The sequence below is a fragment of the Anomaloglossus baeobatrachus genome, chromosome 3 (assembly GCF_048569485.1).
Source record: "Anomaloglossus baeobatrachus isolate aAnoBae1 chromosome 3, aAnoBae1.hap1, whole genome shotgun sequence".
NCBI classification, from domain to species: Eukaryota; Metazoa; Chordata; class Amphibia; order Anura; family Aromobatidae; genus Anomaloglossus; species Anomaloglossus baeobatrachus.
This window is the reverse complement of record NC_134355.1, coordinates 595,929,922-595,954,704: the sequence shown is the minus strand read 5'-3', so window position 1 is coordinate 595,954,704 and position 24,783 is coordinate 595,929,922. Positions and strand designations below refer to the sequence as shown.

The window sequence follows — 24,783 nt, the reverse complement described above, 5'->3', positions numbered from 1 at the left end:
CAGCTCCAGAGAGTGGTCAGCAGCAGCTGCTGACCATGTCGGATGGAAGAAAAGTGGGCCCATATAGAGCCCCCAGCATGCTCCCTTCTCACCCCACTCTTGTCGGCGGTGTTGTAAGGTTGAGGTATCCATTGCGGGTACGGAGGCTGGAGCCCACATGCTGTTTTTCCTTCCCCATCCCCCTCAGGGCTCTGGTGGAAGTGGGATCCTATCGGTCTCCAGGCACTGAGACCGTGCTTCATCCACAACTCCTGTGGAGCCTGCTGGATAGGAGCCGGGTATCGTTCAGGGACATGGCCCTGCTACTTGGAGGTACTCTGTATCCCGGTGGGGACCGCGCACAGCAACACTCCAGCTTTGCTGGGTGTGCTAGTGCACCGGGGACCGCGGCGCTGACCGGGTTAATATGTGCCATTACACACTCAGCGTTGCTGAGTGTGTTTATGTATAGGGACTGCCGCACTGACCGCCGCTGCCATGGAAACACTGCGGCGCGGCTGGGACTTGTAGTGCGCCGGGGACTTCCACGCCGGCCGCGCTTTTACGGCGGCCGCGTTTTATTACTAGAGTCCCCGGCTTTTTGCGGCCTAGTTTCCTTTCCTCCCACCCCCAGCCCTGACAGGCAGGGGAAGGGCGGGACGCTGCACAGAACGAGCAGCACTGAGGGCTGGAGCATGCTTTGCATACTCCACCCCCCTCACTGTGCACAGTGCGGGCACCAGTTCCCGCACTTTCTGGGTCACGCCCACGGCTCCCTCCTCTCCTCAGGACGCCGGCAGCCATTCCTGTCAGCTCCTCGGACGCTGCAGAGGGGGACAAAGTCTGGGAGACCCAGGCAGGGACTCTGGTGGCCTCACAACCGCTTTAAGCGGGTGGTAAGCAGCACCTGTGGTGCTAGCCCCATTGTGCAGTAGTGTAACATTATATGTTTATTTTACACTGTATGGTGCACAGTTGATTTCTGGCTATATACCCTATTGTGTTGCTCAGGGAAGATAATAGCATGGCGCCCACGAAAGGCAGGGGTGCCAAAACACAGGCTTATTATGTTGCCTGCGCCGCATGTACGACCCCGCTACCGGCAGGTTCCACTGACCCTCATTGTGTGCACTGTTCGGCCCCTGTGGCACTTACTCAGCCAGAGCCTCTGCTAGGGGGGGCCCAGGGGGAGCCACCTGCTAACACTGTTCAGGTGACGGGGACGGAGTTTGCAAAACTCTCTGAGACTATGGCTAAGATACTAGAAGACTTGCAGTCCAGGCCGGTATCTCAGCACAGGGACTCTGTTGAATCTTTGTTTCCTGGCCCACCTCAGCTGGACCAACAATGTCCTCCCGGGGTATCTCATGGATCCCAGGCTGAGGGTTCTGACACAGAACCCAGCCCCAGACCGACTAAGCGAGCTCGCTTAGATTTTCCCTCGACATCATCATGTTGTGCAGGGTCTCAGAGGGGGGAATCTCTGGTTGATGATGCGGAGACAGCTGATCAGGATTCTGATCCTGAGGCCGCTCTCAATCTTGATACTCCGGACGGGGACGCCATAGTGAACGACCTTATTGCGTCCATCAATCGTATGTTGGATATTTCTCCCTCAGCTCCTCCGGTGGAGGAGTCAGCTTCTCAGCAGGAGAAATTCCGTTTCAGGTTTCCCAAGCGTACACCGAGTATGTTTCTGGACCACTCTGATTTCAGAGAGGCAGTCCAGAATCACCATGCTTGTCCAGATAAGCGTTTTTCTAAGCGCCTTAAGGATACACGTTATCCCTTTCCCCCTGACGTGGTCAAAAGTTGGGCTCAGTGTCCCAAAGTGGATCCTCCAATCTCCAGACTGGCAGCTAGATCCATACTTGCAGTGGAAGATGGGGCTTCACTCAAAGATGCCACTGACAGGCAGATGGAGCTCTGGTTGAAATCCATCTATGAAGCTATCGGCGCTTCTTTTGCTCCAGCATTCGCAGCCGTATGGGCGCTACAAGCTATCTCAGCAGGTCAAGCGCAAATTGACGCAGCCACACGCACGTCCGCGCCACAGGTGGCATCCATAACCACTCAGACGTCGGCATTTGCGTCTTACGCTATTAATGCTGTCCTGGACTCTGCGAGCCGTACGGCGGTTGCAGCCGCCAATTCGGTGGTACTCCGCAGGGCCTTGTGGCTACGGGAATGGAAGGCAGATTCTGTTTCCAAAAAGCGCTTAACCAGTTTGCCAATTTCTGGCGACCGATTGTTTGGCGAGCGTTTGGATGAAATCATCAAACAATCCAAGGGAAAGGATACATCCTTACCCCAGCCCAAACCGAACATACCCCAACAGAGGAAGGGGCAGTCGAGGTTTCGGTCCTTTCGGGGCGCGGGCAGGTCCCAATTCTCCTCGTCCAAAAGGCCTCAGAAAGATCAAAGGAACTCTGATGCATGGCGGTCTAAGTCACGTCCTAAAAAGACCACCGGAGGTGCCGCTACCAAAGCGGCTTCCTCATGACTTTCGGCCTCCTCACTCCGCATCCTCGGTCGGTGGCAGGCTCTCCCGCTTTTGCGACACCTGGCTGCCACGGGTAAAAGACCGTTGGGTGAGAGACATTCTGTCTCACGGTTACAAGATAGAGTTCACCTCTCGTCCCCCGACTCGATTCTTCAGGTCATCCCCGCCTCCCGAGCGAGCCGAGGCTCTACTGCAGGCGCTGGGCACTCTGAAGGGAGAAGGAGTGGTGGTCCCTGTTCCTCTTCAGCAACAGGGCCACGGTTTTTACTCCAACTTGTTTGTGGTCCCAAAGAAGGACGGGTCTTTCCGACCTGTCCTGGACCTGAAACTTCTCAACAAACACGTAAAGACCAGGCGGTTCCGGATGGAATCCCTCCGCTCCGTCATCGCCTCAATGTCCCAGGGAGATTTCCTTGCATCGATCGATATCAAAGATGCTTATCTCCACGTACCGATTGCTCCAGAGCACCAGCGCTTCTTGCGCTTCGCCATAGAAAACGAACACCTGCAGTTCGTGGCACTGCCGTTCGGCCTGGCAACGGCCCCACGGGTTTTCACCAAGGTTATGGCTACTGTAGTAGCGGTCCTCCACTCTCAGGGTCACTCGGTGATCACGTACTTGGACGATCTGTTGATCAAGGCACCCTCTCTAGAGGCATGCCAACACAGCCTCGACGCTACCCTGGAGACTCTCCAGAGTTTCGGGTGGATCATCAATTTTCCAAAGTCAAATCTGACACCGGCCCAATCGCTGACATACCTTGGCATGGAGTTTCATACCCTCTCAGCGATAGTGAAGCTTCCGCTGATCAAGCAGCGGTCACTACAGACAGGGGTACAATCTCTCCTTCAAGGTCAGTCACACACCTTGAGGCGCCTCATGCACTTCCTGGGGAAGATGGTGGCAGCAATGGAGGCAGTTCCTTTCGCGCAGTTTCACCTGCGTCCTCTTCAATGGGACATCCTACGCAAATGGGACAGGAAGCCGACGTCCCTCGACAGGAACGTCTCCCTCTCTCAGGCGACCAAAGCTTCCCTTCGGTGGTGGCTTCTTCCCACTTCATTATCGAAGGGGAAATCCTTCCTACCCCCATCCTGGGAGGTGGTCACGACGGACGCGAGTCTGTCAGGGTGGGGAGCGGTTTTTCTCCACCACAGGGCTCAGGGTACGTGGACCCAGCAAGAGTCCTCGCTTCAGATCAATGTTCTGGAAATACGGGCAGTGTATCTTGCCCTGAAAGCGTTCCAGCAGTGGCTGGAAGGCAAGCAGATCCGAATTCAGTCGGACAATGCCACAGCGGTGGCATACATCAACCACCAAGGCGGCACACGCAGTCGGCAAGCCTTCCAGGAAGTCCGGCGGATTTTGATGTGGGTGGAAGCCACGGCCTCCACCATCTCTGCAGTTCACATTCCAGGCGTGGAAAACTGGGAAGCAGATTATCTCAGTCGCCAGGGCATGGACGCAGGGGAATGGTCCCTTCACCCGGACGTGTTTCAGGAGATCTGTTGCCGCTGGGGGGTGCCGGACGTCGACCTAATGGCGTCCCGGCACAACAACAAGGTACCGGCGTTCATGGCACGGTCTCAAGATCCCAGAGCTCTGGCGGCAGACGCCTTAGTTCAGGATTGGTCGCAATTTCAGCTCCCTTATGTGTTTCCTCCGCTGGCACTGTTGCCCAGAGTGTTACGCAAGATCAGGGCCGACTGCCGCCGCGTCATCCTCGTCGCTCCAGACTGGCCGAGGCGGTCGTGGTACCCGGATCTGTGGCATCTCACGGTCGGCCAACCGTGGGCACTACCAGACCGACCAGACTTGCTATCTCAAGGGCCGTTTTTCCATCTGAATTCTGCGACCCTCAACCTGACTGTGTAACCATTGAGTCCTGGATCCTAGCGTCTTCAGGGTTATCTCAAGACGTCATTGCCACTATGAGACAGGCTAGGAAACCAACGTCCGCCAAGATCTACCACAGGACGTGGAAAATTTTCCTGTCGTGGTGCTCTGCTCAGGGTTTTTCTCCCTGGCCTTTTGCCTTGCCCACTTTTCTGTCCTTCCTTCAATCTGGACTGGAAAAGGGTTTGTCGCTCGGCTCCCTTAAGGGACAAGTCTCAGCGCTCTCTGTGTTTTTCCAGAAGCGCCTAGCCAGACTTCCACAGGTACGCACGTTCCTGCAGGGGGTTTGTCACATCGTTCCTCCTTACAAGCGGCCGTTAGAACCCTGGGATCTGAACAGGGTGCTGATGGTTCTTCAGAAACCACCATTCGAGCCAATGAGGGATATTTCTCTCTCACGCCTTTCGCAGAAAGTGGTTTTTCTAGTAGCAGTCACTTCACTTCGGAGAGTGTCTGAGCTAGCAGCGCTGTCATGCAAAGCCCCTTTCCTGGTGTTTCACCAGGACAAGGTGGTTCTGCGTCCGGTTCCGGAATTTCTCCCTAAGGTGGTATCCCCCTTTCATCTCAATCAGGATATCTCCTTACCTTCTTTTTGTCCTCATCCAGTTCACCAATGTGAAAAGGATTTGCACTTGTTAGATCTGGTGAGAGCACTCAGACTCTACATTTCTCGTACGGCGCCCCTGCGCCGCTCGGATGCACTCTTTGTCCTTGTCGCTGGCCAGCGTAAAGGGTCACAGGCTTCCAAATCAACCCTGGCTCGGTGGATCAAGGAGCCAATTCTCGAAGCTTACCGTTCTGCTGGGCTTCCGGTTCCCTCAGGGCTGAAGGCCCATTCTACCAGAGCCGTGGGCGCGTCCTGGGCTTTGAGGCACCAGGCTACGGCTCAGCAGGTGTGTCAGGCGGCTACCTGGTCGAGCCTGCACACTTTCACGAAACACTATCAGGTGCATACCTATGCTTCGGCGGATGCCAGCCTAGGTAGACGAGTCCTTCAGGCGGCGGTTGCCTACCTGTAGGAAGAGGCCGTTTTACGGCTCTCTTACGAGGTATTATTTTACCCACCCAGGGACTGCTTTTGGACGTCCCAATTGTCTGGGTCTCCCAATGGAGCGACAAAGAAGGGAATTTTGTTTACTTACCGTAAATTCCTTTTCTTCTAGCTCCAATTGGGAGACCCAGCAGCCGCCCCTGTTTTTTTGTGTACACATGTTATTCATGTTGAATGGTTTCAGTTCTCCGATATTCCTTCGGATTGAAGTTACTTTAAACCAGTTTATAATTCTTTTTCCTCCTTCTTGCTTTTGCACCAAAACTGAGGAGCCCGTGGGAGCACGGGGGGTGTATAGGCAGAAGGGGAGGGGCTTAACACTTTTAAGTGTAATACTTTGTGCGGCCTCCGGAGGCATAGCCTATACACCCAATTGTCTGGGTCTCCCAATTGGAGCTAGAAGAAAAGGAATTTACGGTAAGTAAACAAAATTCCCTTCTTTACTGTCCAATACAGACCTGTGCATATGATTGGTTGCAGTCATACGCACCCCTAGCCTGTGTGACAGCAACTGCCTGCAACCAATCAGACACTAAGATGGCCAGTGGGCGGTGATACTAGTGCATATGCAATGAAGGTAATGGGCTGCCCTGGAAGTGAATGAGTGGATGTGGGAACAGAGCCGCGCCGGAGCCTCGGTAAGTATCAAGCGCTTGCTTCATTCTTATTTTCTTTATTTTTCCATTTAATTAATCATTAAATTTCTGAGTTGCCTGATCCAGATCAACACCCAGAATTCTGGGCCCATCATTCAGGTAAGTTTGAAACTGAGCGGATTCAAACTTTTACAGTCCGGGGTCAGCCTATCACTAGTCATAAGGCAAAAGTGATAAAGTGGTCTATTATATAACGTTGAAGGAAAAGAAGGGAATTTTGTTTACTTACCGTAAATTCCTTTTCTTCTAGCTCCTATTGGGAGACCCAGACAATTGGGTGTATAGCTTCTGCCTCCGGAGGCCACACAAAGTATTACACTTTAAAAAGTGTAACCCCTCCCCTCTGCCTATACACCCTCCCGTGGACCACGGGCTCCTCAGTTTTGGTGCAAAAGCAGGAAGGAGGAAACTTTATAAATTGGTCTAGGGTAAATTCAATCCGAAGGATGTTCGGAGAACTGAAGACCATAACCCAAAAGAACAACCAGCCCAAAGGGCACAGGGGTGGGTGCTGGGTCTCCCAATAGGAGCTAGAAGAAAAGGAATTTACGGTAAGTAAACAAAACTCCCTTCTTCTTTGTCGCTCCATTGGGAGACCCAGACAATTGGGACGTCCAAGAGCAGTCCCTGGGTGGGTAAAAGAATACCTCAATAAGAAGAGCCGAAAAACGGCCCCCTGTTACAGGTGGACAACCGCCGTCTGAAGGACTCTCCTACCTAGACTGGCGTCTGCCGAAGCATAGGTATGCACTTGATAGTGCTTCGTGAAAGTGTGCAGACTAGACCACGTAGCTGCCTGACACACCTGCTGAACCGTTGCCCGGTGCTGCAATGCCCAAGACGCACCTACAGTTCTGGTAGAATGGCCTTTCAGCCCTGAAGGGAGCGGAAGGCCCGAAGAACGGTAGGCCTCGAGAATCGGTTCCTTGATCCACTGAGCCAAGGTCAACTTGGAGGCCTGAGAGTCCATACGCTGGCCAGCGACAAGGACAAAAAGCGCATCTGAACGGCGCAGGGGTGCCGTGCGAGACACGTGGAACTGGAGTGCTCTCACTAGATCCAAAGAGTGCAAAACCTTTTCACACTGGTGAATTGGATTAGGGCAACAGGAAGGCCAGGAGATATCCTGATTTAGATGAAAAGGAGATACCACCTTAGAGAGAAATTCCGGGACAGGACGAAGAACCACCTTATCCTGGTGGAAAACCAGGAAGGGAGCCTTGCATGACAGCGCTGCAAGCTCAGACACTCTCTGAAGAGATGTGACTGTCACCAGGAAGGCCACCTTCTGCGAAAGACGGGAGAGAGAGACATCCCGCAGCGGCTCAAAAGGCGGCTTTTGAAGAGCCGTCAGGACTCTGCTAAGATCCCAGGGTTCCAACGGACGTTTGCAAGGTGGGACCATGTGGCAGACCCCCTGCAGGAACGTGCGGACCTGCGGAAGCCTGGCTAGACGCTTTTGAAAGAAAAACACGGAGAGCGTGGATACTTGGCCCTAGAGAGAGAGTCGAGGGACACACCCTTGTCCATTCCAAAATGTAGGAATGAAAGGAATGTGGGTAAGTCAAACGGCCATGGAGGAAAGCCGTTTTCTTCATCGTTCCTTATGGGAGACCCAGACCATGGGTGTATAGCTTCTGCCTCCGGAGGACACACAAAGTAATACACTCAAACGTGTAGCTCCTCCCTCCGGGCTATATACACCCCCTGGATGACAATCTAACCAGTTCAATGCTTTGTGTTCAGGAGGTCACACACACATGCATTCTCTGATTTTTAATTTTTAAGATTTTTGATTTCAAAGATATGGAAGAAAAGCGGGTCCAGTCTGGACTCCCGGCATGTCCCTTCTCACCCTACTGTGTCGGCGGTGCTGTTAAGGTTGACTTTACAAGGCTGGAGCCTTCACATGCCGTGCTCCTTCACCATCCTCTGAGGCTCTGGCTTGAAGTGGGAGCCATCACGGTCCTCTCTGCCTTGCAGGAGACCGGTCTCCATCCGCAGCCCTGTCAGGATCCTGCCGGACGGAGCGTTTAACCCCCCCCCCCCCAGGGACCTGGCCCTGCGTCTCAAAGCTAAGTATTGAGACGTTTTTCAGGGGTCCCGGGTACATTTATTAAGGGGAGAGTGTGTCTTTTGACTTTGCTGTGAATTCCGGCCGGTTCTCTGGGTTTTTCCTGAGAACCGCGCCGAGGGTGCCTGCTCGTCGGCCGCATGTCAAAATCTAGGCCCCGGCTTCAGTTGCGGCCTAGTTTCGGTTTCAGTCCCTCTGCATGTCAGTCTTGCAGGGGAACAGTGCAGCGCCGCCCACCGGCCGTTCAGCAGAGGGGAGGACACTCCTCTCTGAGGAGATGTTTCCCTCCCCTGTATCTCTCCTTGGCCCTCCGGATTCACGCTCTTGGGCTAATCCCCGCCCCCCCTCCTCACTCCAGCGCCATTTTATCAGCGTTCTCACACTGATCGGCGCTGGCTGCTGCAGCTGCTGCATCCACTGGGGGTCCGAGCTGTGGAATCCGGAGGGCACACAAAAAGCGGTCTGGTAAGCCACAACCTCTGGTTGTGGGCTTTATTATACACTCTCAGGGGGTCATTCTAAAGGAGTGTATTCTTTACTGCAGAGCCTCCACCTCAGCAGCATGTCTCTCACTAGGAGCAAGGCTGCCAGGCTTTATTCTATATGCACTGCATGTCAGCTCATTCTGCCTGAACCGAGCACATATCCACATTGTGATGCCTGCTCTAACATGGTGGTGCCTCAGCCTGGAGCCTCCTCAGGGGTTCCTCCGGCTGCTCCGGCCCCGGTGGCAGAACCCCCGGCTTGGGTAGCATCTTTTTCCAGAGCTATCTCCCAGTCTTTTGCCGACTCCATGGGACAGCTGTCCCGGACTCTGCTGACCATGCATCAGCCCCCTTCTCAGGGCGCCTCTGCTGCTCCGAGCTCTGCAGAGCTCTCAGAGCATGTTTTAGGACCCCGTCCTCCTAAACGGAGACGCAGGGACCCTTCTCCTTCCTCGTCCCACGGCTCTGATTCACGAGCTGAGGTGCAGGGTGAGGAGGATACTTTTACTGTGGGCTCAGACGCTACCTCTATGTACCCCATTGATTTATCTGAGGGTGATACGGATGTTAGTGACTTGATTGCATCCATTAACTCCGTACTGAACCTCAATCCACCAGTGTCAGAGGAACAAGCCTCTCTGGTAGAAATACACCAATTTACCTCTCCTAAGAGAGCTAGGAGTACGTTTTTTAACCACTCCAGTTTTCAGGCCACTGTTACCAAGCCCAGGGCCTGTCCTGACAAACGCTTTCCAAAGCGTAGTTCTGATGACCGTTTTCCCTTTCCACCTGAGGTGGTTAAGGAGTGGGCTCAGTCCCCAAAGGTAGACCCTCCGGTGTCTAGAATCTCAGCACGGACAGTCGTATCTGTGGTCGATGGCACCTCTCTTAAGGATCCCACTGACCGCCAGGTTGACCTTCTGGCCAAATCTGTATATGAGGCGGCAGGAGCCTCGTTCTCCCCGTCTTTTGCAGCAGTGTGGGCTCTTAAGGCAGTCTCTGCCTCTCTGGCGGAGATACATTCCCTCGCCAGGGACTCTATACCCGAGATGGTTGCCTTAACTTCCCAGGCTTCGGCTTTTTCATCCTACGCCATGTCTGCCATTCTAGAGGCTTCTCACCGCACGGCGGTGGCTTCCGCTAATTCTCTCGCGATCCGCAGGATCTTGTGGCTTCGAGAGTGGAAAGCAGACGCTTCTTCTAAGAAGAACCTTGCTGGGCTCCCCTTTGCTGGGTCCCGGCTGTTCGGTGAACAACTGGATGAAATTATTAAGGAAGCTACTGGCGGGAAGAGTACTTCCTTGCCACAAGCTAAAACCAGGAAACCTGTCCAGGGCAGGAACCAGTCGAGGTTTCGTTCCTTTCGTTCCTCTAACTGGTCATCCTCTAAGCCCCCAGCTTCGTCCACTACCTCAGCCAAGGATCGTAAACCCAACTGGCGCGCGAAGCCGCGTCCTCAGAAGAACGGAGGAGCCGCTGCCACTAATGCAGCCTCCTCTTGACTATCTGGCTGCGCCAGCAACGTCCTTGGTCGGTGGCAGGCTCTCCCACTTTGGTGACGTGTGGTTTCAACACGTCTCCGATCAGTGGGTGCGGGATATCATCTCCCACGGCTACAGGATAGAATTTTCTTCCAGCCCGCCAAACAGATTTTTTCTGTCCACTCCCCCCTGCTCCAAAGCCGCCGCCTTCTCACAGGCCGTGGCATCCTTGCAGGCCAACGGTGTAATTGTTCCGGTTCCCGCCCGGGAACGGTTCAGAGGTTTCTACTCAAACCTCTTCCTAGTCCCCAAGAAGGACGGTTCCTTCCGGCCCATCCTGGATCTCAAGCTTCTCAACAAGCATGTTCAGGTGCGGCGCTTTCGCATGGAATCTCTGAGATCGGTCATTGCCTCAATGACCCAAGGAGATTTTCTAGCATCCATCGACATCAGAGATTCCTATCTGCATGTGCCTATTGCGGTTTCACACCAGCGTTGGCTACGCTTTGCAATCGGAGAGGAACATTTCCAATTCGTGGCTCTCCCCTTCGGGTTAGCCACGGCCCCTCGTGTTTTCACCAAGGTCATGGCAGCAGTGGTTGCGGTCCTGCATCTCCAGGGGTTGGCAGTAATCCCCCTACCTGGACGACCTTCTAGTCAAGGCCTCATCCAGTGCAGACTGCCAGCGGAGTGTCTCGCTCACTCTCGCCACGCTTGTTCAATTCGGGTGGCTTGTCAATCTGCCCAAGTCCACTCTGACCCCGACCCAGGAACTTACGTACCTAGGGATGCAATTCGAGACTCTGCCGGCACTTGTGAAGCTGCCCTTAGTCAAACAGCAGTCCCTTCATCTGGCGGTGCGCTCTCTGTTGAAGCCCCGCCGTCATTCCATCAGGCACCTCATGCAGGTGCTGGGTCAGATGGTGGCGTCAATGGAAGCGGTTCCCTTTGCCCAGTTCCATCTGCGTCCCCTGCAGCTGGACATTCTCCGCTGTTGGGACAAGCGGACCTCTTCCTTGCACAGGCTAGTGGCTCTGTCGCCGCAGACCAGGAGCTCTCTTCAGTGGTGGCTTCGGCCCCTCTCTCTGTCTCAGGGACGCTCCTTCCTGACTCCGTCCTGGGTGATCCTCACCACGGACGCCAGTCTCTCCGGCTGGGGAGCAGTATTTCTCCACCACCGAGCACAGGGCACTTGGACTCCGTCCGAATCAGCCCTCTCGATCAATGTGCTGGAAATCAGGGCTGTTCTTCTAGCTCTCGTAGCCTTTCACCACCTGTTGGCGGGCAAGCACATTCGAGTCCAGTCGGACAACGCGACAGCGGTTGCCTACATCAATCACCAGGGCGGGACTCGCAGCCGCCTGGCGATGTTGGAGGTTCAACGAATCCTTCAGTGGATGGAGGACTCCAAGTCCACCATATCCGCAGTCCACATCCCAGGCGTAGAAAACTGGGAGGCCGATTATCTCAGCCGTCAAACCGTGGACAGCGGCGAGTGGGCCCTGCATCCGGCAGTGTTCAGGTCAATCTGCCGCAAGTGGGGCACTCCGGAAGTGGATCTAATGGCATCCCGGCACAACAAGGTCCCGGTTTACGTGGCTCGCTCCCACGATCCTCAGGCCTTCGCAGCGGACGCGCTGGTTCAAGATTGGTCCCAGTTCCGTCTGGCCTATGTGTTTCCCCCTCTAGCTCTCTTGCCCAGGGTTCTGCGCAAGATCAGAATGGAGGGCCGTCGGGTCATAATCATTGCTCCGGACTGGCCCAGGCGAGCTTGGTATCCAGATCTGCTCCGTCTGTCCGTAGAAATGCCGTGGCATCTCCCGGACCGCCCAGACCTTCTCTCTCAAGGTCCGTTTTTCCGCCAGAATTCTGCGGCTCTCAGGTTGACGGCGTGGCTCTTGAGTCCTGGATCCTGACGGCTTCAGGCATTCCTTCTGAGGTCATCTCCACTATGACTCAGGCTCGGAAGTCTTCCTTGGCCGTTCTCTTTGCCGACCATCCTGTCCTTTCTACAGTCCGGTCTGCAGCTAGGACTGTCCCTCAATTCCCTCAAGGGACAGGTGTCTGCTCTGTCGGTATTATTCCAGCGGCGTATCGCCCGACTGGCTCAGGTGCGCACCTTCATGCAGGGCGCATCTCACATCATTCCTCCTTACCGGCGGCCTTTGGATCCCTGGGATCTTAATCTGGTCCTCACGGCCTTACAGAAACACCCCTTTGAGCCTCTTAGGTAGGTTCCTTTGTTTAGACTTTCACAGAAAGTGGTTTTTCTAGTAGCCATAACTTCTGAGTCTCTAATTTTTGGCTTTGCTCTCTTCGGAGTCACCTTTTTTAGTGTTTCACCAAGACAAGGTGGTTCTCCGTCCGACTCCGGATTTTCTCCCTAAGGTGGTGTCTTCTTTCCACCTTAACCAGGACATTTCATTGCCTTCCCTTTGTCATCGCTTTGAGAAGGCATTGCATACCTTGGATTTGGTGCGGGCGCTCCGAATCTATGTGTCACGCACCGCCGCTTTTAGGCGGTGCACCTCACTTTTTGTGCTAACCAAGGGTCAGCGCAAGGGTCTCTTGGCTTCTAAACCGACCCTAGCTCGTTGGATTAGGTCGGCCATCTCCGATGCCTACCAGTGTTCTCAGGTGCCCCCACCGCCAGGGATTAAGGCGCACTCGACCAGAGCTGTCGGTGCCTCCTGGGCTTTCAGGCACCAGGCTACGGCTCAGCAGGTTTGTCGGGCTGCCACTTGGTCTAGTCTGCACACCTTTTCGAAGCACTACCAAGTGCATGCTCCTGCTTCGGCAGATGCGAGCTTGGGCAGACGCATCCTTCAGGCGGCTGTCGCCCATTTGTGAAGTTAGGTTTTGCCTACTTCTCAGTTTTGTTTATTTCCCACCCATGGACTGCTTTGAGACGTCCCATGGTCTGGGTCTCCCATAAGGAACGATGAAGAAAAAGAGAATTTTGTATACTTACCGTAAATTCTTTTTCTTATAGTTCCGACATGGGAGACCCAGCACCCTCCCTGTTGCCTGTTGGCAGTTCTTGTTCCGTGTGTTTCACCGGCTGTTGTTGTAGACAGAGGTTCCGGTTTTTCCGAGTTTTACTCTATCTCTACTTATGGGTGGATGTCTTCCTTCAGCTTTTGCACTGAACTGGTTAGATTGTCATCCAGGGGGTGTATATAGCCCGGAGGGAGGAGCTACACGTTTGAGTGTAGTACTTTGTGTGTCCTCCGGAGGCAAAAGCTATACACCCATGGTCTGGGTCTCCCATGTCGGAACTATAAGAAAAAGAATTTACGGTAAGTAAACAAAATTCTCTTTATCAGCGCACCAGGATAGAAAGACTTGCCAAGACCTGTAATAGATCTTGGCGGACGTTGGCTTCCTGGCTTGTCTCGTGGTGACCATGACATCCTGAGATAACCCTGAAGACTCTAGGAGTCCGGGACCAATGGCCACCTAGTCAAGTTGAGGGCCACAGAATTCAGATGGAAAAAACGGGCCTTGTGACAGCAAGTCTGGGCGGTCTGGAAGTGCCCACGGTTGACCCACCGTGAGATGCCACAGATCCGGATACCACGACCGCCTCGGCCAGTCTGGAGCGACGAGAATGGTGCGACGGCAGTCGGACCTGATCCTGCGTAGTACCCTGGGCAGCATCGCCAGAGGGGGAAACACATAAGGCAGTCGAAACTGCGACCAATCCTGGACTAAAGCGTCCGCTGCCAGAGGTCCGTGATCCTGAGACCGTGCCATGAAGGCCGGGACCTTGAGAGATCGACGTCCTGCGTTCCTCAGGGGCGATGGATCTCTCGAAGCACTTCTGGGTGCAGAGACCATTCCCCCGCGTCCATGCCCTGATGACTGGGAAAATCTGCTTCCCAGTTTTCTACACCCGGGATGTGAACTGCGGAGATGGTGGAGCCTGTGGTTTCCACCCACTGCAGAATCCGCCGGACTTCCTGGAAGGCTTGACGACTGCAAGTGCCGCCTTGGTTTGCGAACGGCACTGCCTCCATAGCTGCAACCATCTTCCCCAGGAAGTGCATGAGGCGCCTTAAGGGGTGTGACTGACTCCGAAGAAGTGATTGCACCCCCGCTTGCAGAGTTTGTCCCTGGAGAGTCGCCAGAGCGACGGCAAGGCTTTGTTGACACGCCACCTGAGAAGGGGCCCAGAGGTGAAGAAACGAGCCGCAGGACGAGAACTGAACTCTATCCTGTAACCATGAGACAGACTGTCTCTCACCCATCGGTCTTGAACTTGAGAGCCTGCCACCGACCGGGGATGCGGCTAGGGTAGGCCGAGAGCCATGAGGAGGCCGTTTTGGAGGCAGTGCCCCCTGCGGCCTTTTGGGGTCGTGACGTGGGCCGCCTTGCATATGAGTACCTCTGGCCTTTCTCCGGCCTGTTGGACGAAGAAGAATGTGGCTTGGCGGAGGGACGAAAGGACCGAAACCTCGATTGGATTTTTCTTTGCTGAGGTCTCTTAGGTTTGGACTGGGGTAAGGAGGAGACCTTTCCCTTGGATTCCTTAATAATATCATCCAATCGTTCGCCAAATAAACGGTCGCCAGAAAAAGGCAAACCAGTTAAGAACCTTTTTGAAGCAGAGTCTGGTTCCCATTCGCGCAGCCACATGGCCCTGCGAACTGCCACGGAGTTAGCATATGCTACAGCCGTGCGGCTAGTGGAGTCCAGGACGGCGTTCATGGCGCAGGACGAAAAGGCTGATGCCCGAGAGTCAAAGACGGAACATGCGGAGCAAAATTCCATGTAACAGCATTAAACTCCTTCAGACAAGCCTAGATTGCTTGGAGAGCCCACACGGCTGCAAAGGCCGGGGCGAAAGACGTGCCCGTGGCCTCATAGATGGACTTCACCAAGAGCTCTGTCTGTCAGTGGCATCCTTCAGGGATGAGCCATTTGCAACAGACACCACGGACCTAGCAGCCAATTTGGAGACTGGAGGATCCATCTTGGGAGAACGAGCCCAACTCTTAACGACTTCAGATGGCAAGGGGTAACGCGTGTCAGTGTGACGTTTAACCCAGCGCTTGTCCGGGACCGCTCCGGGTTTCTGGACAGCATCCCTGAAGTTAGAGTGATCAAAAAACGTATTGCGTGTACGTTTCGGGAACCGAAACTGGTGTTTCTCCTGCTGAGAAGCAGACTCCTTTACAGGAGGGGGCGGAGGAGAGCGAACCAGCACCTGGATGATGGAGATCATTTACTAAGGCGTCCCCCTCAGGAGTATCGAGGTTAAGGGTGAAGTCAGGGCCAGAGCCCTGAGCTCCCCCGTCCGCCTCGTCTTCCTGAGAGTCCTCAAGCTGGGATCCCTAGCAGCGTGAGGAAGTCGGGGAAGAGTCCCAGCGAGACCGCTTAGCCTGGACTGCGGTCCGGGCAGGAGTTCTCCGCCTGAGACCTAGGGCTCAACCTGGGAGCGCGCTGCGGCGCTAACCAAGCGGGGCCTGGATGAGACACGCTAACAGGGCCAGGGCCTGTGAAAGGTCCGGTCTGGACTGCAATGCCTCAAGGAGCCTAGAAGACCATTTGATCATATGAAAATGACTGAGGGCCAACACCGGTGACTCTGTCCCTGCAGCCTGCTCAGGGGGAGCAGGGGGGTCTACATGAGCCGAGGGGCCCACCAGTGCCCGAGGCTCCGGCTGAGCAAGCGAGGCAGGAGTCGAGCATTGCTCACAGTGAGGGTAGGTGTATCCCGCCGGTAACATAGCCCCACAAGAGGTACAGACCGCGAGAAAAACCTGTGCCTGTTGTCTCCTAGGAGAGTGACCACTGAAGGTTAAATGTGAACAAAGGGTATACAGTCTGTCCGAACCGAAATATATATAACATATACATATGTATCCGGCACCCTAGTGGGACCAGCACTGGGTGCTGTGTTCACCCTGAGCTCCCCTGAGAAGCACCCACCGGCAGAATGCCAGAAAATGGCCGCCGGAGCTCTCAGGGGAGGAGCGGGGCCGAGGGCGGCGCCAGCAAAGAGCGGGAGTCTGGGCTCCCCACAGTGGTCAGTGAGGGGGGAAGGAAGACATGCAGGATGTTCCAGCCCTCACATCCGACGTCATGTCGGTAATCCCGCCCTTAGCCCTGACAGGCAGGCCCGGGGGCGGGATTTTCGCGACTAGGCCGCAGTGAAGCCGGGGACTAAATTTGAGGCCGCGCCCGACCAGCAGGCCCGGTCGGCGCGGAAGTCCACCTGCCTCCTCAGTTTTACAACTACCACGGCTTCCGGGAAGAAGGTGCGCTCCCTGTACAGTCCCCAATGGGGACACAGAGTACCTTCAAGTAGCAGGGCCCGGTCCCTGGGGTTGAAGAGACTCCAGTCCGGCAGGTTCCACCAGGGGCTGCGGATGGAGCACGGTCCCAGCAAATGGATGACCACTCAGGTCCCACTTCTCCCAGCCGCATAAGGGATGGTGAAGGAGACAGCCTGTGGCTCCAGCCTCCGTACCCGCAATGGGTATCGTCTGGGGCCTCCACAGTGGCCAGTGAGGGGGGAGGAAGACATGCAGGATGCTCCAGCCGTCACATCCGACATCATGTCGGTAATCCCGCCCTTACCCCTGACAGGCAGGCCCCGGGGCGGGATTCTCGCGACTAGGCCACGGTGAAGCCGGGGGCTAAAGTCGAGGCCGCGCCCCACAAGCAGTCCCGGTCGGCGCGGAAGTCCATCTGCCTCCTCAGTTATACGACTACCGCGGCTTCCGGGAAGAAGGTGCGCTCCCTGTACAGTCCCCAATGGGGACACAGAGTACCTTCAAGTAGCAGGGCCCGGTCCCTGGGGTTGAAGAGGCTCCGGTCCGGCAGGTTCCACCAGGGGCTGCGGATGGAGCACGGTCCCAGTAAATGGATGACCGTTCAGGATCCCACTTCTCCCAGAGCCGCATAAGGGATGGTGAAGGAGACGGCATGTGGCTCCAGCCTTTGTACCCGCAATGGGTACCTCAACCTTAACAACACCGCCGACATAGTGGGGTGAGAAGGGAGCATGCCGGGGACCCCGTGGGGGTCCTCTTTTCTTCCAACCGACAACTAAGTTATGAGAATGCATGAGTGGATGTGTGCCTCCTTCCACACAAAGCATAAAACTGAGGAGCCCGTGGTCCACGGGAGGGTGTATAGGCAGAGGGGAGGGGTTACACTTTTTAAAGTGTAATACTTTGTGTGGCCTCCGGAGGCAGAAGCTATACACCCAATTGTCTGGGTCTCCCAATGGAGCGACAAAGAAATAAAAAAATAAGCGAGCTCTTCATACTTACCGTGGCTCTGTGATGGCGGCACACTGCTTCCAGGTTGTGTATTCACTTACGGTGCCGTGCGTTAGGCTCATAGCATATGCATTGCTTTCCCTACCCACCGGCTGTGCTGGCTCTGTGATTGGTTGCAGCGTCTGACTGTAACCAGTCATAGGCGCTATCTGGAGGTCAGTATTGTGGTATTAAAATAAATAAAACAATTACAACAGGTAAAACCCATGGCTACAGGCTGCAGCCCCCGGCCATGCACTTATCTTGGCTCTGCATCAAAATAAGAGGAACCACATGCGGCGCTTTTTTTTTAATAAAATTTAAATTATTGGGGAAAAAACCTGACGTATCTTTCCCCCCTCCTCCCTTTGATACCTAGCCAAGATAAAGGCCGACAGCTGGGGGCTGGTATTCTCAGACTGTGGAGGTACATGCTTATTGGACCGCCTGTAGCCTAAAAATAGTAACTATTAGATACAACATGCCCGGCGCTTTATCCGGCTCTTCCTGATTGCCCTGGTGCGGTGGCAATGTGGGTATTGAAGGGGTTAATGGCAGCCTACAGCAGCCACTAAGACCTACATTAGTAATGGCAAGCGTCTGAGACACACACCCCCATCACTATTCTGTGAATGAAAGTAAACACACACACACACACACCCCTTCATTTAGAATACGATATACCCTTTCACCACTTTATCAACCTTAAAACACCCCTGCAGATCTGACGTAATCCACATGAGGTCCCACGATGATTCAGCTCTGCTACATGTAAGTCACAGTGAGCGGCCATAGAGCATGACTGCCCGCTGTGACTACAGAGATAGCCGCGCGATCAGTGATCACGTCACTCAGGTGATTTGCGGTCACAGCTGGAGGTTCCCATCTGTGACCATAAATAACATTTTTTTTTTTTTCCTCATTTATTATTTTCTGTATCATAATTAATGTAATAGATTGTAAGGTGTGAAATCTGTCACTTCTTTTGCAGGGAGCTGTTCAAATCATATTTCGAGGAAAACAGAACCAGGCTGAAGCAGAGGCTGAATACGTGGATAAGTTTGCTAACCCTTTCCCTGCTGCTGTTCGAGGTAAGACTTCTAAACAGTCTTACACAATCCAGACATCAATGTTAGGGAAACTGTAACATTAACCTGTTCAAGTGACCATGTAAGGCTGCTTACACGTGTACATAACACATGGACTGGGCCCTGAATCAATCACAATACCTCAAACCGCCAGGCAGTTGGCTCAGGTCAAGAGACTCAGTGGTTGTCCATGTTGAACCAGTCTTGATTTAAGTAAAATTTGCTAATTTTTTCATTGAACAAAAAAAAAAACAAAACAAGGACCTGGACAAAACCTCCTTCAAATCCGGCACTTCTTAGGCTACATGCGCATGCTGCTTTTTTTCCTGCTTTTTTGCTGCTTTTTTGGCTGCAGTTTTGTCAGCAGAACTTTCTGACATCTGACTTCCCAGCAAAGTCTATGAGAAGTCAGATTTGTCATGCGCACACTGCAGTTTATTTGTCAGCGTTTTTTTTGTCAAAAGTTTGTGACAAAAAAAATGCACCATGTTCATTCTTCCTGCGTTTTTGTCAACATTTGTCACCCATTGAAATCAATGAGGGCATCAAAAACGCAGGAAAAATGCATGCTAATCAAAAGTGGTGGCATTTTACCTGCCTTTTACCTGCGTTTTTGCTAGCAAAAACGCAGGTGATTTGTCAGGAAGTGAGGTCAGGCAAGTGGTCCCGTCCCGTCCTCCACGTGTTCCCCGAAGTACCGCTGTCCCCAGGGGAGATGATGTGGAGGACGGGGACTATCAGCAGCGGCAGCGAGAGGGGGATGGACATTGGCAGCTGAAAACATTGATTTTTCCCTCTTGCTGCTGCCGCCGCTGATAGTCCCGTCCTCCACGTGTTCCCCGAAGTACCACTGTCCCCAGCATGCACGCACAGGGGAGATGATGTGGGAGGACGGGACTATCAGCAGCGGCGGCAGCGAGAGGGAAAAATCAATGTTTTCAGCTGCCAACGTCTATCCCCCTCTCGCTGCTGCCGCTGATAGTCCCGTCCTCCCCGTGTTCCCCGAAGTACCGCGGTCCCCGCACAGGGGAGATGATGGACCCCTCTTACCGCCACCGCCGCTGAAAGTCCCGGGCTCCACGCTCCTGCCGCCGGCTCCACGCTCCTGCCGCCGGCTCCACGCTCCTGCCGCCGGCTCCTGCCGCCGGCTCCACGCTCCTGCCGCCGGCTCCACGCTCCTGCCGCCGGCTCCACGCTCCTGCCGCCGGCTCCACGCTCCTGCCGCCGGCTCCACGCTGTAGCGCGATCAGCTGAGCTGTCAGAGGTTACTCGCGGCCACCGCTGGATTCGGCGGTGGCCGCGGGTAACCTCGGTGACAGCTCAGCTGATCGCGCGGCTGTCTTCATTAGCTGCGTGGAGGTGACCGGAGCGGCGGTGTCTGCTGCTTCTCCGGTCACCTCCATGCAGCAGAGTTGGATGCGACGCTGGAGCATGCTGGATTACGCCGGACATGGAGGGTTTGTCGGGGTTAATAAATTGGTAATGAGGGAATGTGTTTGTGTTTTTTATTTCTAATAAAGGATTTTTCGGGTGTGTGTGTTTATTTACTGTAATTTACAGATTAATCATGGAAGGTGTCTCATAGACGCCTGACATAATTAATCTAGGACTTATTGGCAGCTATGGGCTGCCAATAACTCCTTATTACCCCGATTTGCCAGCGCACCAGGGTAAATCGGGAAGAGCCGGGTACAGTCCCAGAACTGTCGCATCTAATGGATGCGGCAATTCTGGGCGGCTGCTGACTGATATTGTTAGGCTGGGGGGCTCACCATAACGTGGGGCTCCCCATCCTGAGAATACCAGCCTTCAGCCGTATGGCTTTATCTGGCTGGCATTAAAATTGGGGGGGACCGCACGCCGTTTTTTTTTAATTATTTATTTATTTCTAATTTTTTATTTTTCCAATTCAACAAGCTTTATGGGCTTGTTTGAACTGAAAAATACATGAAACAATTGTTGACAAAACTGCAGCCAAAAACGCACCAAAAAAGCAGCAAAATGCACCAAAAAAGCACCTACATTTTTTGTGACATTTCCAGGCTCTCTCTGACAAGGTGCAGTTTTGGTTGCAGTTTTGGCTGCAGTTTGTGAACACGAAAAAGAAGCAGCGTGCGCATGTAGCCTTATAGGGGCAGCACAGCTTATTTTCAATATTTACCAACTCTGCGAGCCCCATGAAGAGAGAGAAGATTGTAATACTGGGAAGTTTTCCCAAACTTAGAAAATTAAAGATTTCCTGGTACAGTACAGAACCAAATGCGTCATCTGTGGAAGGCAGACATGAGCTCAAGCGCGGCTCAGATTTTGGCTGTACAGTGAGGTTTCCTGCCTGAGAGCGGAGACACGGCCGGTTCTGCTGGTCATCACCATTACTTCTGTAGGGATGTGGAGTTCAGCTCATGGGTGGTAGTGTTATCTGGTGTCTCACTAAGGCTGGATTCACATGTCTGTGTTTTACAGTAAGTACTCGGACTTGAATGTCCAGACCTATTGTGAGGCTCCTGTTCCAAACCCATCAGCCTCATTTGTGCCTAGAAGTTCAAGTCATGATGATCCGCTGTTTATTTGTACATCGTGGGCAAATTGTGAAATGTGGACTTATGAATTCCGGCCAATACAGGAGGCCTGGAAGCAGGAGGTGGCTGTTGGGATCCCCTTCCATACCTATTAGACTAGTGTTGGATGAACTTTGTGGGTTCAGCTGACAGTCTATGTATTGAGGCATTGGACAATAACATCCAGGTTAAGGATCTGGGTTGTCGGATTCTGAATTTAGTCCTTTTATTCTGAGGTAATCCATCAGCAGAGATTGTGGCAGTGACTGTCTTGGAGCATACAGGAGTGTATGGGAGAGCCAGCCAAGGTGACTGCTTGTCAAAGGCCATTTAATGTGTATGGCGGGATTTGTATCTTCCAAGTTATTTTTATTATAAAATCACTGATGGGATAACCAATATTTTGGGTTTTATTTTTCCACTTTAATTAAAAAACAAAAAAATCTTAACTAAACAAAGATGTGTTTTTATTTTTTTTTTTTCTATTTTTTTAGGTGACAGCCATCGGTACTCTGTTAAACCAAAATTGTGCAACACCCTAAACGCACACGTTTTTATATGCTATTAGATATTAACGGTAGCATCAGAACAAGTTAGTGCTGTTGTAGGCAGATGCCGGTTGTATAACATGTAAGTCGGTCACACATTCTGGGTGCCACTTATATCACCCACTGGGCACTATTAAGCACCATGATGATGATGGTATTCTCTGCTAATCCATGGCTCCTCAGGAACTACACTTGGTGCATTGTGTCCCCTTTAACGTGTAACTCTGTTAGTCCTGGTTCACATGTTTTTTTGACCTTAATACTTGTAAGCCAAAACCAGGAGTGGGTGATAAATACAGAAGTGGTGCAGTTTTTTCTATTATACTTTTCCTCTGATTGTTCTACTCTTGATTTTGGCTACAAATATTGAGGTAAAAGCCTCACCACATACTCCGCGTATGAATGTGGCCTTATGAAGGAAAGTCTTGTCAGTATTATATTGTGGACTATGTGCACTGTGTGAGTGACTATGGCTTGAATTCAGTTTGATTTCTAAAAAGTAATGAAAATAGTGAGCGTGAAGTTTAGAAAAAAACCAACTGATCCCTTACAAGGTTTCCAAAGATTAATATTCTAATTCTTCTCCCCTCAGGGTTTGTCGATGACATTATTCAGCCATCTACCACTCGGATGCGCATCTGTCGTGATCTGGACGTCCTTGCAAGCAAGCATCAAGTGAATCCATGGAAGAAGCACGCAAATATTCCTCTATGAGGCAGCGCCAGTCAGTCGTGTACATTCCTGTCCGGAAATCACAAGCGCAAAATACAAGGACGTTAGTTTGTGTCAAACTGAGTGGCAAACACTAAAATCTGGGGACTGGTGATCGTCCTACACAGAGGCTTTTATCACTAGGGAGGAATCATGAGAACGGTGATTTATTTTAAGGTTTTCCAAAATTATGCAAAGTTGATCCTAAAATAAATGTTTCTAAGTGAAGAAATAAGTTACTTACCCAGAGAATCAGTCACATGACCACTGCAGCCAATCACTGGGCTCAGCTGTGATGTTGGCATTTACAGCACATTACCGCTGGGGCCAGTGACCGCTGGATGTGGCAATCACTTCTTATAGTATCAGGGGATACATGGGGTAAGTTACTTGTATACATTTTTTTTACATTCCCTATTTTAGGGCCAATTTGGTATAATCAAGAAAACCATTTAATGAACATTTTTTATTTTCCATTATAATTGCTATTATCAGTTTAAAATTCAGATTTCCATCCATGGTATACATGGCCTCTCCTGGTGTCGCGCCTCTCCTGTCCGTTTATAGTAAATCTTGTATCCCCATTGAGATAAGTCTGGAGCAATTCTTTTTTTTAAACTCCTGAAGTGAAATCTATGAATACACTGACAATGCGGATTACATCTCTTGGCAATACGATGTGTCTAACATACTGTAGCTTCAAAAATTGCAACAAACCTTCATTGTCAGGCATGGATTATAAAGAAAAACCAACCTGCATCACAATAGCACACTGATGCCATCAGCATTACTTACATAGTGTCTGTGTGCAGAGACGTCACTAAGAGATGAGGATTGAAGCCGGCCATACACACAAGGTTTCTGACGCCTGAACGGTGCTTTGGCCACTTATTAAGCAGACTCTCCCATACACAGCAGCACTTGCTCAGCTGAGCCCTCCTGTGTTCTGTCTGAGAGTGGACGACTGACAAGTTGGTGTGCGACTTATCTTTGGGACAGCAATGAAATCAGCAGTCTGAAATCAGACACCTCTGCTGACCATAAGTCACCTAATGCCGCCATACTAATTATACCGTTGGCCAAATTAGTTTTCTACGACTGCGGCTGACCCTAATCTGTGTATGGGGCCTTTAACTAATTGGCAATATATCTACACATTTCCAGGAAGTATGGCAGAATACAAAACGCAACCATAACATCACACACCCCAAAAAATGTTTTCTCCCTCCTCCTATCTCCCCTACCCCAAAACAATAACAGACCTCTACAGCTGCATGATACTACAGTGAGACTGACTGAGAATTCTCTGTTTCCACCAATCCCATAGACATGGCGTGAAATGTCAGTTAAGCATGTTTTCTATTCCAAGATCTACTAAAAGGGGTACTCCGGAGACATTATTCTAATGCCCATGCCTCAAACTTTAAAGATAACATTCATAGTGTTGTTTCGCATCGTGACAGTACCTGTATTCAGTGTGACACTGGATGTGCTCCTTGGTGCTCCTACACCCTTCTGGGACATTACATCACACATCAGGGGATGTGGCCTACTCCTAGTAGCTTCCCCCCCCACCCCCCACCCCCCCCCCCCCCCCCCCCCGGATATTTTCTTCCCTGCAGTCTGAGAACTGCTCCCTGATCTAGGACTGCAGAGACATTCAGGGGGCAGGCAGCTTCTAGATACCAGGAGAAGACCACACCCCTGATGTGTGATGTAACATCCCAAAAGGGAGCACCAAGGAGCAGCTGTCACACTGAATTACAGGTACTGTGAAGATGTGAAACGCCATTATGGATGTGATCATCTTTAGAGTTTGCGGGAATGGCCATTAGAAAATAGAATATGAATGAATGAATGAAAAAAAAAATAAAAATATATATATATATATATATATATATATATATATATATATATATATATATATATATATATATATAAAAATAATTTCATTCATATTCTTTTTTTTTTTATCTCCCTAAAGTACCCCTTTAAGAAACTAGGAGGTTGGGCTTCCCACTCTACTGATCAGGGGAGTCTCCAGCAGCCAGAAAGCTTTCATCTAAATTATGGACAGCTGATTAAACGACTGTCATGGTAAAATCCTTATAATAACCCTTAAATACTGATATTTGACGTCTATTATCTTTGTCCATAAATATGTTAGTTACATAATTTAGATGGACAGTGGCCACATTCAAAAAGCTATTGAATTACTGCAATACCTGTCCATTCATATTGCTATAACCATTTCTAACAAATTAAGTTTTAGTTCCAGTTTTGTTAAAGCCAGTTGGGACCATGAGGCAGTGGGTAGAGGCCTGGCAACAGGAGGCTGAAACTAGGCACAAAAAAAGTGCACCGCCAGCTCAGTTTCAGCTTCATGTCCTTACAAGACAGTTCTGACCTGCATTATGCTGTTGCTGTAGAACTTTAGTTTTTCCAGGTGCTACAGATGCTTACTGTCCCAGGGAGGACACA

The 24,783-nt window shown here is 51.9% G+C and overlaps 1 protein-coding gene across 1 annotated transcript in view; it reads left to right on the top strand.

Moving 5' to 3' along the window:
- The window catches only part of PCCB (propionyl-CoA carboxylase subunit beta), a 99,400-nt gene extending 76,505 nt beyond the window's left edge, over positions 1 to 22,895 (top strand). The window contains exons 14-15 of the mRNA XM_075338733.1: positions 18,389 to 18,488; positions 22,184 to 22,895. Of these exons, the coding sequence (XP_075194848.1) occupies positions 18,389 to 18,488; positions 22,184 to 22,305 (222 nt within the window). The 3' untranslated portion in view covers positions 22,306 to 22,895. The remainder of the gene's footprint in view (positions 1 to 18,388; positions 18,489 to 22,183) is intronic.
- The last annotated feature ends 1,888 nt before the right edge of the window (positions 22,896 to 24,783 follow it).